General features: G+C 43.4%; 1 protein-coding gene across 1 annotated transcript in view; it reads right to left on the reverse strand.

Annotated features, from left to right (window-relative positions):
* Positions 1-4,692: 4,692 nt before the first annotated feature.
* The window catches only part of HMCN1 (hemicentin 1), a 362,739-nt gene continuing 352,003 nt past the window's right edge, over positions 4,693-15,428 (reverse strand). The window contains 2 exon segments of the mRNA XM_083156769.1: positions 4,693-5,571; positions 8,525-8,651. Coding sequence (XP_083012895.1) covers positions 5,205-5,571; positions 8,525-8,651 — 494 coding nt within the window. The 3' untranslated portion in view covers positions 4,693-5,204.

A 15,428-nucleotide genomic window follows, 5' to 3' on the forward strand; every position in this document is an offset into this window, starting at 1 on the left:
ATGTTCACTGGTAAACCAGCACACCAAAATACAGTCAATGAATCAAAAAGAAAATTAAAATAAATTTAATAAAAATTAATTTTATGAAAAAAAAAATATATAGCAAGGTACTTATCTACTGCATGTACGTATTGGCAAAATAGAAGCATGTACAGTCTGCCAAGCCATAATAGTATAGTAATCAATATATATATATATATATATATATATATATATATATATATATATATATATATATCCCAAAGTGCTGCACTCACCCTACATTCTCGAAAAGCCCCCTCTGCATCCCCGGTCAGCACTGCCCCCCCCCCCGGGGTGAGTAAGGGTCCCCCAACTTCGTTACAGGGTTCAGGAAGAGAAGGTGCAGGGTGAAGAGGTAGAATGTACAAAGTGCAGGGAGAAAGAGTGCCGACGTCAGAAGTTACATGGTTTAGGATGGAAGGTGCAGAAGTGGGCCACTGATGGCTGTGCATCACCACATCACTGACAGCAGCACTTCCCTACTCACTGACGGCATCGTTTCCCCACCTCACTGCCGGCGGCGCATCCCTGCCTCACTGACGGCATTGCATCCCTACCTCACTGACTGTGGTGCATTCGCACCTCAATGATGGCTGTGCATCACTGTCACAAGCACAATGCACTAGTCAGGAACTCCAAATTAATAACATGCTCCCATATAGAAAGGCCAATATACTGTAGATGCAGAGGTACTGCAATATGTACTATACAAATGCTGCTGAACCTATTTTACATGTTTTTTTTATTTATGATCCCAATTACATTAATTATGTTAAAATAATGAACTTCCATACTGCTTTAAGCATCATTTCTATAGCCCAGTGTCACATCTGTGTGTGTGTGTGTGTGTGTGTATCTTCACAAGCATCTTGATAAAGGGGCATCACTGTCCTGAAACGCCGGTATATATCTACCTGCTTCTGTGTTTTTTGTCCGAGTGCCGCCGCACACGAATACTGGTATATATATGTATATATATATATATATATATATATATATATATATATATATATATATATATATATACACACACATACATACTTACTGTACATATACAGTATACTGTGCATAAAATAAACACACACACACACACAGTTAATAAACTTTAAAATAGGTGGCGGTGCTTACTGTCACATATTGTAACCGCTGGCTTCTGTGCTTTGCTCGCTGTTGGAGCGATCAAGGTGGAGCGGGTGAAGGGGCCTTGATGCGGGGGACAGTAAAAAAACAGTGGCTGCGTGAAGGAGGCAGAGCCATCTGGCGCAGCATACATTTTAAAATTCTGTCCAATCGCGGGCCACGGCAGCTAACCAGAAGAGTGAGGATCGAAGGGTACCACGTGAGTGATGCGTCCAGGTGTCACGGGGGGCGGCACCAGGAAGGAATCATGCTGCTTTAGGGAGTGAGGGGCAGATTTATTAAGCTTGGAGAAGAGATAGACTGGAGATAAAGCGTAAAAAAGGTAAAAGGAGATAAAGCACAGCCAATCAGCTGTGTTTGAAAAAGACAGTTGGGAGTTGATTGGCTGGTGCTTTATCTCCTTTTACCTTTTCTCTACTTTATCTCCAGTTTATCTCTTAATAAATCTGCCCCTGAGGGAGCAGTATGAGGAGACTCCCTAAGCTGCTGTCGGTAGGGTGTCAGCAGCGTGATTCCTAGTGACCTGGTTCCAGTCCCCAGCTACGGCGATTTGTGTAGCGCAGTGGTAGCCAATCCTAGCCCTCGAGAGCTACCAACAGTTCACATTTTCCAGACAACCTAGCTGCTGCACAGGTGCACTCATTAATCAATGACACATTTTAAAAGATACACAGATGGAGCTAATTAGCTCACTTGTGATTCTGTGAGGAGACCTGCAAAACATGCACTGTTGGTAGCTCTGGAGGACTAGGGTTGGCTACCCCAGGTGTAGCGTGACGTGTGGGTGGAGTGCGGGAGAAATTGTCGGCAGGGGGGGTGAGTGGGGTGCACACCTATTTTGTTGATGATTTAAAGATACCATGATGTGTTCGACATAACCATTTGTAGAAGTGAGTTGGGGTATGCTTCTTAGTGAAATTGGATACCCAATACAGAATTTATCCATACATTGAAAAATGTTCTGAATATAAAAAAACTAGAAATCTTACACATAGTGTATACTTTTAATTTTTTATATACTACGGACCAAGACTTCCCGTTTTTTTAAAGTGAAGTGATACAGGACAGAGAAGACAGAGACCGATAAGAATTTCAATATATATACTTTTTTTTAATCAGGAATCTTAGAGGTAGTGCTGTGTGGAGTGCATCACAACTGTACAATTTATTTAAACCATGTAGTGAAGGGCTTAATATGCAGAAAAATTTATAATTGGTATATTTGGATATTAAAACTCAATTAACAGCTATCTTAAGCAGACATGAATAGATTTGCTGTAAAGCTGTTTTTTCTAATTGATTTTTTTTTTAAATGTTATTATTATTATTACAATGTTTGATAAAACAAAGTCTTTCCCTTTTAAACATGAGCACATGAGGCCATTTACCTCAAAATAATTTAGGAGCTACTAATATATACCTTAAAGTTATACAATGATAAATATTGGTTGTTTAAATGACTTTAATATGCTTGTGAATGCATATCAAGATACCTTTCTAAAAAGTACTAAATATAATTATCTTGTCTCTGCGCTAATAGAAGACTGTCTGACTAGTATGGATTAATCAAACCACACAATTCTGTACATATAAAAACAAATATATTTCATATACTAAATTAGGTCATACACATATCAATAAGAGAGTGAATTCACTTATAGCAATAGCTAGTATAGTTCCTGGATTATAAAATAGACATTGTGGAAAAGGTGGATCATCTAATGATATAGTAGTTATTCACAAATGAAAATGTAAGCTTCCGGATTTATGTATAAATGTCAGCGATATTGTCCCGTACCAGGATCATATATAAATAACAATGTGCAAATGGAATTATGTTCAGCCATGCATGTACTGTATGATGATTTTCAAGACATCTGGAAACAGCACTATTGTAAGCTTCAGGTTCAGCCACTGACATCACAGTACACTGTGTTACTGTTGAGAAATAAGTACAGTTACTCCACCCACTTTATTTTCTTTTTCTGATGACTAAGTGTCTTGCATGACACCCAATGATTCCTCCTGGTATAAAATATTGATGCAATGCAGATACTTTGTGTTTTTTTTTCTCTCCTTTCCAGGTCTTAGTTGCTCGATTGCCCAATTTTTCTGCCAGTAAATCATAGTGCGTCTCGCTATATTTCAGAGCCTCACCCATACCTGTGGTTATAATCAGTCTTTAACTTTAAAAGGTACAATGAAACTGTCCAAAGCAACTTTCTGCATAAACGCCCCCAGACATTTTCAGTTAATCCTTTGGGCACCAGGCGTAAAGTGTTATCCGTTACAGTAACTCAGCTGGGATTACTTACTCCTAATGAAAACGATTTACTTGATTAAACTTCAGTATTTAACCTCTGACACCCTAGTCTAAATGTTACCAGACTTTTCCCAGCAACAAATCATATTTTATAGTTGTGAGACATTCTCTCATAAGTAATGGGTCAGGCCGTAATTGGTTTCCGTCTGATAAATGCCTTACACTATGTGCATCTATTTTAAGGAAGCAGACACGCATTTTGTTTGGGCTGTCAAATTGTTTGCCATTACATAATGTAGAGGACAGACTGAAATTATTTCTTAATGGCAGAGAAATTGCCAAGCACAATTTAATTGGAAACGTAGACCAACTATAAAAATGAAACCAATCTGCCAAATAACTCATTTCTGTGTATGTGTTGCAACCACCTAACATACTGGACACTTAAAATAGATACTATACTGTACATATACTGCATGTAGAATGGACATGATCACTATTTGGAAAATAAAAGCATTAACTTTAAATTAAAAATGTGTATATTTGATTACAGCTGCTATGCCTCAGAAACTCTGCACTTGTACAACAGCTGCTCACTAATTCATGTGATCAGTTTGACAATCTATAATGCTGGTTACCTATAGGGCTTGCTTACTGCCGTCTGTTTAACACTCTGCTGACAGCTGGATAGACAGGAAAATCTCTCTGAAGGGCATAGTGCTCTGTGATTGGTCATATGCAACCCATTACAGCTGTATCCAAGCTCTCAGTAATTATAAATACAAGGGTATGAGTCTATAGGAAGGTCAAGAGTCATTAGGTTGACCACTATTCCTTGACTGGGCATAGGTTGACATCGTAAAAAGATCAACATGGCTTAGGTTGGCAGGGTCAAAAGGTTGACACAAGCATTCGTCAACATGAAAAATGTCAACGTGGAAAAGGTAAACATGAGTTTTTCATGGTTTTTGTAGTCTATATCGACAAGGACATCGTATAAGTGTACCATGTCCCCTCTTGTGGCTTGCTTCGCTCATCATGCTTTGGAAAAACACCTGTTTCGGTAAAAAAAAAAAAAAAAAAAAAACTAATTTCAACCTTTGCCATGTCAACATATTGTATGTGTTAACCATTTGACCATGTCGACCTAAGGTATGTTATCCTTTTTTCATGACTCGACTTACGGCTTGTTAACCTATTGACCAATGACCTATTTATTTTCGACCTGCTGACTGCATCCCAAATATAAATATTACATTGTATGCATATATTGATAAAGTTGTTTTTTATTATTATTTTCCTTCATTATTAGCACAGATGTTTAGAATGGTGAATTCATATATTTGCTCCTGTATCAAAAAAAAATCAAACAATTTTACACATTCATTTTAAACATAATGGTGTAAACATAAGTGCATTCAAATATTATATTACAAGATCATTTAAACACTTGAATTATTGCTTTCAGTGGAATAGCATATTGTACTTACAGTATTATATATAAGCAGGAAGCAGCTATAATCCACATTTTACCATAGCTTTCAATACTTGTTTTTCTTAATAAATAACTATTGAGTTTGTTTATTAAAACATGTCTGTCACTACAACATATTCCGTTTTCTGAAGGACTAATTTGGCAATTTAATGAATCTTCGTAGCACAAACCATGTTACAGATGCTGCATTTTATTTAGCAAAATATTTACTATATTGGAAAAAATCTTTCAAGTATTAAATTATAGAGTGGCATAAGGCTTCAGGACAAGACTGACAAACAATGTCTAGTAAGGATAGGGGGAGACGGAAATATAAACAATAAAAGTAGTCTGATACTCAATGGTGCGATCTATGCTATAGGATAACGCTTTCACTTTCATTCTATAGGTTTCTGGCTCTCTCAGGGGTCTAGTGGTAAAAACAACTCCTTTCATGTTTTCTTCCCTTATAGAAAAGGGCAGCGTTGGGTCTTCGTCAATTATAAGGAATGTTGTCCTTGGATGTAATATGCCATCCTGTGTGTATGCAACCAAGCGGATTAAGTCTTGATTAGCAGCGATGCCGAATGGAAGTGATACCAACTTGTACTGCAAGGCATATGGGCTCAGAGAACATTCCAAATCGTTTGGTGCACAGTTTTTCAGACAATACCTGATAGAGGGAAGAGACAATGAACATCATTAGTAGCAATGGGGATTATTTACTAAAGCTTGGAGAGAGAGATGTAAGGGGATATTTATCCAAGCTTGCTGAGAGATATTCAATCTCCTGCCGCTATTATTAATGGGGTAAATAGCAGTGGGGCCCTATGCAATGCTGTTTTTCCCGAAAAGGATCTCGGACAAACTTTAGAAGCAGTCGGGCCTGTTCTGCCGAGAACGACCAGGGATTGTCGAGCTCCCTGCCGTATCTCATGGCCAAGCCCCCTTTCCGGTGTTCGGCAGGCGGGACATCCTGCCGATTATTCACAAGCCAGCTGAGAACGGGACTGGGATTGAATATCTCCTATAGTGGAGAGACATGAAGTACTAATCAATCTGCTTTGGTAATTTTACAGGCTGTGTTTGAAAAATGTCAGTTAGGAGCTGATTGGTTGGTAATTTATCTCTCTCCAAATTTTTATTAATATCTCCTAAGGTACCACCAATCAGCTTCTAACTTTCGTAAAACTTTTGTTTTACAGGCTGTGTTTGAAAAATGACACGAGTTCATTGGTTGTTTTTTTCTGTCTCTCTCCACTTTTCCTTATCTCTCCCCAAGCAATGATGAAGCTGCCCTTATGTCACTGGTATTATATCGAAATGAAAATTAAAAATACAATATAAATGGTAAATGAATGAGAAAAGGCAATAAAATATATCCAATCCAAATCTAAACAATGAAGAAAAGTTGTTGTTTTACCAAAAACATCTAATAATTAAAAAACTTAACTTGCTACATCATATATTACAGTATTAATAATAATACGTTTTTTACAAATGCAAATTTTCTTCACTCATCCAAATGATTCTATACTGCTATTATAAATATATCAGTAAATAAATAAACTCAGTAAATAAACTCTGCAATTACAGTCCGGGTTTGAGGATATTCATACTTGAGTCCAGATGGTTAAATAAAGCTGACTGAGTTAATTAAGTCATCTATGATCAAGCATAGATATCCTTAAAACCTGGGCTGCAATGGCGGCTTTAGGAAACTCTTACTTAAATGATTATTTCTTTGATGACTGTTCATCCAAACAAATCACAGTCAATTTGTCAGGAAACCCTGAGAAGGAACCTCAGCAGCGGAAGTGGCACCGCACCTGTCCAGCATAAATACTCCATCTCATAGCACCTTAGTTGCATGGCCAATTTGGTAGGAGACACTGGGAGAGAACCTCAAGATTGGAAGTGACACCACACCTGTCCAGTATAAATACCCCATCTCACAGCATCTTAATTGCATGGCCAATTTGGCAGGAGACACTGAAAGGGAACCTTGACATTGGAAGTGCCGCCACACCTGTCCAGTATAAATACCCCATCTCACAGTACCTTAGCTGCATGGCCAATTTGGCAGGAGACACTGAAAGGGAACCTCGACATTGGAAGTGACGCCACACCTGTAAAGTATAAATACCCCATCTCACTGCACCTTAGTTTCTCCTACCAAATTGGTTGTGAAACTGAGAGTGAACCTCAGCACCGGAAGTGACACCGCACTTGTCCAGCATAAATAACCCATCTCACTGCACCTTAGTTTTAAAGCCATTTTGGCAGGAAACACTGAAAGGGAACCTCAGCAGCGGAAGTGACGCCACACCTGTCCAGCATTAATACCCAATCTCACTGCACTGTGGTTGCATGGGCAATTTGGCAGGAGACACTTAAAGGGAACATCAGAACTTGCTTCTACCCTAGAAGGTATATCCACTTATATCTGAAAGATCTCCCCAGATGTACTATATACCGAGATATGATTTCTTTGTGGATCATTTTTGTATTATGGAGTCTACCCACATAGGACCAATATTTACTTAAATCTCAGATCACTACTGGTTTTACTTGATTTAACCCCTGATGAAGTCTTAATGACGCAACACGTTGGGGCTGAGATCTATATCGAACAGAAATATATCTGGCATTCATGTGCACAATTATAAAATGCTTTAAATCAGCCATTTCAGTTTTTACCTGCAAAATTCTGTGAGTTAAAAAACTTATTTTTAATAATTGCACTGTTTATTATATGTAACCCCACAGGGCTTATATTGGTTTCCAGTTGGAAACACTTATTTCTCTATATCACTCATCTCCACTAACAGGGGAATTCGTTAGAGGTGCAGCTTTTCATTATAGTGCATATTAAGGGTCGTATTCCATTTATATAATGTCATTTATTCATGTCTATGTCTGCATTAGTCAAATATGTATTTACCCACTAATTGCGGCACCCTGCTAAAGCAGCTTGCCTGGTGCTGTCTCCATCGGCAAGCCGCTGTTGTCCATTCCAATTGCTGTCCCGTACATGCGCATGGCATCTATTTAATTTGAAGAGAAAACTTGGGGGAAGCCCAGCACATCCGGAAGTGCTGGGCACATCTCCAAGACTCACACTTATGGTTCCTCCTTCCACTCCCCAGGTGGCTATGCCCCCTTTTAGGTTGCACAGGCCGCAATGTCATGCCAGCACATGAGAGCCTTGCTCTCCACCTAGTGGGAAAACTTTATACACTGTAAAGATGGAGTGCGTCACTCCAAAACATTGACATTACAAGCTGCACATTTCTGAAGTGCTGTATTGTGCTTAACCCACCCCTGGGGCTGTGCCATATCCCTATCTTGGGTAGTCCTGGTACATCACTGCAAGCCTGCCCAATCCTGTGCCCAGCCATCTGCCCCTGCAGGATGGCACTGTGCTTTGTGCACTAGCAGGCAGATGAGGTACACAGCTCAGGCATGCCAGTCCGAGCACCTGCAGGCACGGTGCACAGGATGACATATAATAATCCATGTAGTTGAGGTGATGGGAATACATACGAATTATACATTGCCATTAGTATGGATCATGTACTGTTTGTCATTTTCCAGCAAGTTAAATGTAAGTAAATGTAGCATACCCAGAAGAAGAATCCCGGAGGTAGTTTGGAGGACAAGGAGTGTCTATGCATTGGTGACTTCCTCTCATGTTGAAACACATCTGGTTCACCCCACACTGGATGTCCTGTACAAGGCATTCATCAATATCTGTTGGCAGAAGGATACATTAGACACTGCTACACTGCTATTGAAATAGAAAACATTTTGCCTTTTGCTCTGACCCATAACTAATTCTGTTCCAAGAAATGAAACACATCATTGGCACACCCTATATATGACCTCTTCACTCTGGCAATCATTTAGTCAAATTTCCTGAAAAAAATTAAAATAGCGGAAATAACATGAGCTGTGTTCTAGATCTAAAATGATTTTTTAGAAGTATACATAATGTAGACTATTTTGTTTGAAATTGTTATTTACAGCTAAGTTCCTATTTTAATTATGGTAATTACAGGGTAAGACAAATTGTAAGGAGATTAATTATTCTTCTGCTGCCAGAAACTTATGAAGGAAAGGGGAAACAGGGTGACTGCCATGGGTATGGGGAAGTGTGGGCGCAGAGAGAAAGACTTTGCTGCCATTGCAGTCACACCCTGACAGACTCTCACTTTCTGCCAATTCTTAATGCTTGTTTGAGTTTTGGGGGCACATTTATCAATGATCGCATTTGCAATGCGATCTGGGCGGAATATTATCACCCAGGATCGCATTGTAAAATGCGATCAGATCACTGGGATGTATCATCCCTGGCAATGCAGGGACAGGGCTCCAAAAGGAGCCTGTCCCTGCGAAGTGCTAAGCCGGAAGTCGGGGGGTCAGCGCATGCGCGGTTATGCGCTGACCCCCCCCCCCCCTGACCCCTCTTACTGCACTGCCCTGCCCGGGCAGTGCGATGTGTAGCCATAGGCTACAATGGGCTATCGCCATCCCAGAATGGCGATAGCCCATTGGGGGAAACCTATGGGGGATGCGGCCGGCGGCGGTGCAGGGGGGGATCGCAGCAGGGATCAAAGATTCCTGCTGCGGTCCCCCTTTAATACATTTAAGTGAAACTTAATATTTGCGGTTACCCGTTTTCGGGAATTTAGCCACAAATATTAGTTGATAAATGCAGCCCTTGGTCTTTTAAATGGAAGTGTAATAAGAGGATAGATGTTCATCGCATGAGAGATGAGGATGCATGGACATAAAAGGATGTCATAATAAAAAGGATGGTGTTGTAGGGACATAAAGTGTTGGAGCTAAAAATATACAGATGGGGTTTATTGTGAATAAGAGGGACAAGCAGGGGTGCCAAGGGGAGGGGGGTAATAATTACCCAGGTCTGATGAAGGGGCCCAGTGGGGGCCCCTAATACTCCCCTATTACCTGGAAGCAAGAGCTGCAGCAGACAGGCCAGGCTCTCTACTGCCCTGGGTACAAGGACATACTGTAAGGGTGATTCGGGTTGGTAGAGGTGGGCAAGATTCTGAGTAAAACAGGGTTTAAACCTACCGGTAGTTATTTTAACTTCTTAAAATAAAACATTTTATACTAAAAAACTAGTGTTTTTATTTAATTAATATTGAATTCCAGTGGAATGCCCAGTGCAACTGCATAACTCCCTCATGTTTGTGTGTTTCTCTGAAAAGTGCTTTTGCATTTTCTATTACTATTCTGATTTATTTAATGATAATAAGTAGTAAGTAGGACTATTGCTTACTATTAACTTGATGTCCTTTTTTTCCAATTTCATCTATCTCTGAGTGTACTTTGGGAACTTGTTTCCTAGCAGGGCGCCCATCTTATGCCATCGCATACCACTAATTAAGGTATGTGATGGTATGTGATGGAACCCGATTTTAGGGTTCTAAGAGCCGCACTGTACAATTTTAATATCGCGCCGCATCGCATGCCATTTAAATTGCATGCAATGTGATTTGTAATTGTACAGGCACCCTGATGGGTGATTACTATGTTAAATGCACCCCCATTGTTAACGCCACCCCCACTATCAACGCCAACCCGAAGCATGGCGAGCGCAGCGAGCCCACGAGGGGCGGCGGTACGTGTCCTCCAACCTTTTCATACCCCCGCTATCCACATCGGCGTGGAGTTGATTCTATGTAGTGTGTGATATAATCCGCATCCCCTCGCCACAATTCAGGTTCGGTGGCTCGCTACGCTCGCAACACTATATAAAATCAACTCCACGCTGACGTGGATAGTGGCGGTATGAAAAGGTCAGAGGATGCATACCGCCGCCCCTTGCAGGCTCGCTGCGCTCGCCACGCTTCGGGTTGGCGTTCATAGTGGGGGTGGCGTTAACAATGGGGGTGCATATAACATAGTAATCACCCATCAGGGTGTCTGTACAATTAAAAAATCGTTTTGATCGCATTGCATGCGATCTGGTTGCATGCGATGCGATCGATGCGATCAAAACGATGGCATAAGATGAAAATCGTGGGCGCCGTGCTAGTAAAGAAGTACTGTACTTTGTTTCATGGCCATTTTAACAGCATTATAGGCCCCTAGGCAAAACAGTGTGGCGCGGGCCCCTATATACATGTACAGTATCACACAGCCTTGTTTGTTTAAGAAAATAAGCCTTATTAAGGCCCTTACTTTGCTGCTGGCACTGGAGCTGCTGGCACAGAGACAGAGGCTGCCACAGAGTTACACAGACTGTCAGAGTTGTGTACTGACATGAGTCAGGAACCAGAGGACACGCTGCCGCCAAACAGACAGGACAGCTGAGTACAGCATCACAGAGGGATCCAAACTCTTGCCTCCTGCCACAGGCTGCATCAATTGGTTAGTAATGTCTGTCCCACTCTCAGTAATGCTCTGCAGCGCAGGCTAGGCACCGGCGGCTACCAAATCTGGTGCGAACAGTTCCGCAGATCAGGGGGCCTTTCCGATGGACCTAGGATGGAAGTCTTGGGCACTGGACCCCTAGGATTATGGGGCCCTTGGGCAACTGCCCATCAAGCCTATGCGTTAAAATGACCCTGCTTTGTATGTATAATATGTTTAACCTACAGTACATATATTTAGATGTATTAGGAATACTAAACAAGTACAAAAATAGGTTTTATTGAAAGCTGTAAAATAACGTAAAACCTAATAACATTATTAATGTTGTTAAGAGGTTTCTAATACATGATTCAATTCATTGAAATATATATACAAAAAATGGTTAAAAGCAAAAATAATAATAATAATAATAATAATAATAATAATAATAAAAAGGTGTAAACAAAAAAGAGAATTTCTAAAACCAAAACTTTGTTTCCCCAATCCTGGAGTAAAATGTGGGTATGCAGACATAAACTGGGGGATTCCCAATTGTTTTTCACGCTTAGATAAAGATGGGAGAACATAAATGGAATTTGTGGATGGGGAAAAGTTTAAAACAGCTACAAAGAATATTGCTGTGAAGATAACATGTGATACATTTGTGAATAAAATTGTTTGGATGTCTTTGAAGATTTTAGACAGTAGTGACATTAAGAAGTGTCAAGGGCAAAGTATAGGCATAGCTGCAACACACAGCAAATTTTGCCAATTACATTTAATCTGTGCTGTTAATTGCAATGTAGCTGAGTAGCCTACTTAGACAAAAGGCGAAATTTACTAACATCGAATGGGTATGAATGCACGTATTCATACCCATTCTATATCAAATACGGGTGGTAAATTATCTTCAGCTTTTTATATACGACAAGCTCAGCTGTATTCTGGTTTACGAACGAATACACCATCTATAGAACATGGCCATATATGGTTTCGAGATGAGCGGGTCCGGATCCCCGAGATCCGAATGGATCCGGGTCAGGATCCGAGGCGGCTCGGGAGTTCCCGACTCAATTCCGGACCGAAAACGAGGCAAAACGTCATCATCACGCTGACGTTTTCTCGCGGGAGCGGGATCTTATAAAAGACGCGGTACTTGTGTAGTTTCACGTCGCCGGAAGTGCAGAGGCTCGCGTGCCGCTCTAGCTATGAAACTCATGATTAACCGTGCGCGTGCGGCTCTAGGTCAGACAGAATGTGCTCGCGCCGCTCTAGCTGTATTGACAGCTATGTAAACAGCGTATAGCTGTATTGATAGCGTGGCGCCGGGCAGCAGCAGCGCGCTGCCCAGGCGCTGAGAGGTCACTGTCACTGTGGCACTTGTAGTTCCACAGTGAAATAGGCAGCGCCTGGGCAGCGCTGACAACGGGGGTATGTTAAAGTGGACACCCCGGCACAGCGATGCCGGGGCTTCTAAACTGTACGCGAGATTCAGACGCAACTGCGTCTGAATCTCGAGTCGCATAGATAGCCGCTAAGAAGCCGGAAAGCCTGGATTCAGACGCTAAAGCGTTAGAATACAGGCGCCTTGCAAGCCGCAAAGGTGTTGGGGCTTGTAAACCCAGACGCAAATGCATCTGGATTTACTTAGGTGAAGGGGTACATCTAAATTTAGACGCAAAAGCATCTAAATTTAGGTGGCCCTAGGGGAACACTATTGAAACCCACCCTCAGTGCCACTAGTGGACGCCACAGCTGTGGACCGTGTAAATCCCACTAACCACGCCCACCCGAAGTGTGGCGAGCGGCGGCGGTACGCGTCCTACGACCTTTTCATACCCCCACTATCCACGTCGGCGTGGAGTTGAGAATAGATTAGTGTGGCGAGCGCAGCGAGGCGAGTGCACGCGGATACCTTCACAGCTATCCGCGTCCCCTCGCGTGCTTCACAGGTGTCAGCGTCCGCTCGCCACGCTTCGGGCTCGGTGTGTGGTGAGCGGACGCTGACACCTGTGAAGCCCGCGAGGGGACGCGGATAGCTGTGAAGGTATCCGCGTGCGCTCGCCACGCTTCGGGCTCGCTGCGCTCGCCACACTAATCTATTTTCAACTCCATGCCGACGTGGATAGTGGGGGTATGAAAAGGTCGTAGGACGCGTACCGCTGCGCTCGCCACGCTTCGGGTGGGCGTGGATAGTGGGGCTGATTCAGGAACACATTCACCTCAGTGTCTCATACAGGGCTACTGCTGACTGACTGACTACTCAAACTGCGTAGCTCCCTGGTTGACTACGTAACGCTGTCCGCGTGCGTCTAAGCCGAAGTGCCGGGAGTGTGAATTGAGACGCTAAATAAGTTAGCGTCTACATTGGGAACACCAGCGATGTGCCGGGGTGTGCGATTTATAAGCCCCGTTTGTCTGTTTTTAAGCCCCGTTTGTCTGTTTTTTTACACGATACACTTCATTACATTTGGCGCGCGCAGCGCTACGCTACCTGGCAGGCTGCCAAGTTTCATAGCTAGAGCTGAGAGGTCACTGTCACTGTGGCACTTGTAGTTCCACAGTGAAATAGGCAGCGCCTGGGCAGCGCTGACAACGGGGGTATGTTAAAGTGGACACCCCGGCACAGCGATGCCGGGGCTTCTAAACTGTACGCGAGATTCAGACGCAACTGCGTCTGAATCTCGAGTCGCATAGATAGCCGCTAAGAAGCCGGAAAGCCTGGATTCAGACGCTAAAGCGTTAGAATACAGGCGCCTTGCAAGCCGCAAAGGTGTTGGGGCTTGTAAACCCAGACGCAAATGCATCTGGATTTACTTAGGTGAAGGGGTACATCTAAATTTAGACGCAAAAGCATCTAAATTTAGGTGGCCCTAGGGGAACACTATTGAAACCCACCCTCAGTGCCACTAGTGGACGCCACAGCTGTGGACCGTGTAAATCCCACTAACCACGCCCACCCGAAGTGTGGCGAGCGGCGGCGGTACGCGTCCTACGACCTTTTCATACCCCCACTATCCATGTCGGCGTGGAGTTGAGAATAGATTAGTGTGGCGAGCGCAGCGAGGCGAGTGCACGCGGATACCTTCACAGCTATCCGCGTCCCCTCGCGTGCTTCACAGGTGTCAGCGTCCGCTCGCCACGCTTCGGGCTCGGTGCGTGGTGAGCGGACGCTGACACCTGTGAAGCCCGCGAGGGGACGCGGATAGCTGTGAAGGTATCCGCGTGCGCTCGCCACGCTTCGGGCTCGCTGCGCTCGCCACACTAATCTATTTTCAACTCCATGCCGACGTGGATAGTGGGGGTATGAAAAGGTCGTAGGACGCGTACCGCTGCGCTCGCCACGCTTCGGGTGGGCGTGGATAGTGGGGCTGATTCAGGAACACATTCACCTCAGTGTCTCATACAGGGCTACTGCTGACTGACTGACTACTCAAACTGCGTAGCTCCCTGGTTGACTACGTAACGCTGTCCGCGTGCGTCTAAGCCGAAGTGCCGGGAGTGTGAATTGAGACGCTAAATAAGTTAGCGTCTACATTGGGAACACCAGCGATGTGCCGGGGTGTGCGATTTATAAGCCCCGTTTGTCTGTTTTTAAGCCCCGTTTGTCTGTTTTTTTACACGATACACTTCATTACATTTGGCGCGCGCAGCGCTACGCTACCTGGCAGGCTGCCAAGTTTCATAGCTAGAGCGGCACGCGAGCCTCTGCACTTCCGGCGCCGTGAAACTACACAAGTACCAAAGACGCACGCGCGCCCCGCCATCTTCACTACAATCTTGGAGAGGGAAGAGGGTGGTTGGGAAGCTCCGTGTGCCCTGTGCTGTGCTCCGTGCCATGCTGTGCTGTGCTGTGCTCCGTGACCTGCCCTGTGCCCTCACTGCCCTGTGCTCCGTGCACTGTGTTGTAGACTTGTATTGAGTGAGAGTCAGTGACTGTTTATAGGCCTGAGCTATGTAGTGTGATTTAAATAACTAGGTGCTGCAGTGGTCACACGCAGGGGCTGCAGTGTCCATTGTCCAGGGGCTGTCCTGTGGCCCGTGCCCTGTTGTGATTTATTTAGCCCTAAGCCCTGTGTTGTGATTTATTTAGCCCTGAGCCCTGTGTTGTGTGATTTAACTAACTCAGTGCTGCAGTGCTCACAC

The sequence above is a fragment of the Crinia signifera genome, chromosome 8 (genome assembly GCF_055691185.1).
Source record: "Crinia signifera chromosome 8, ASM5569118v1, whole genome shotgun sequence".
NCBI lineage: Eukaryota > Metazoa > Chordata > Amphibia > Anura > Myobatrachidae > Crinia > Crinia signifera.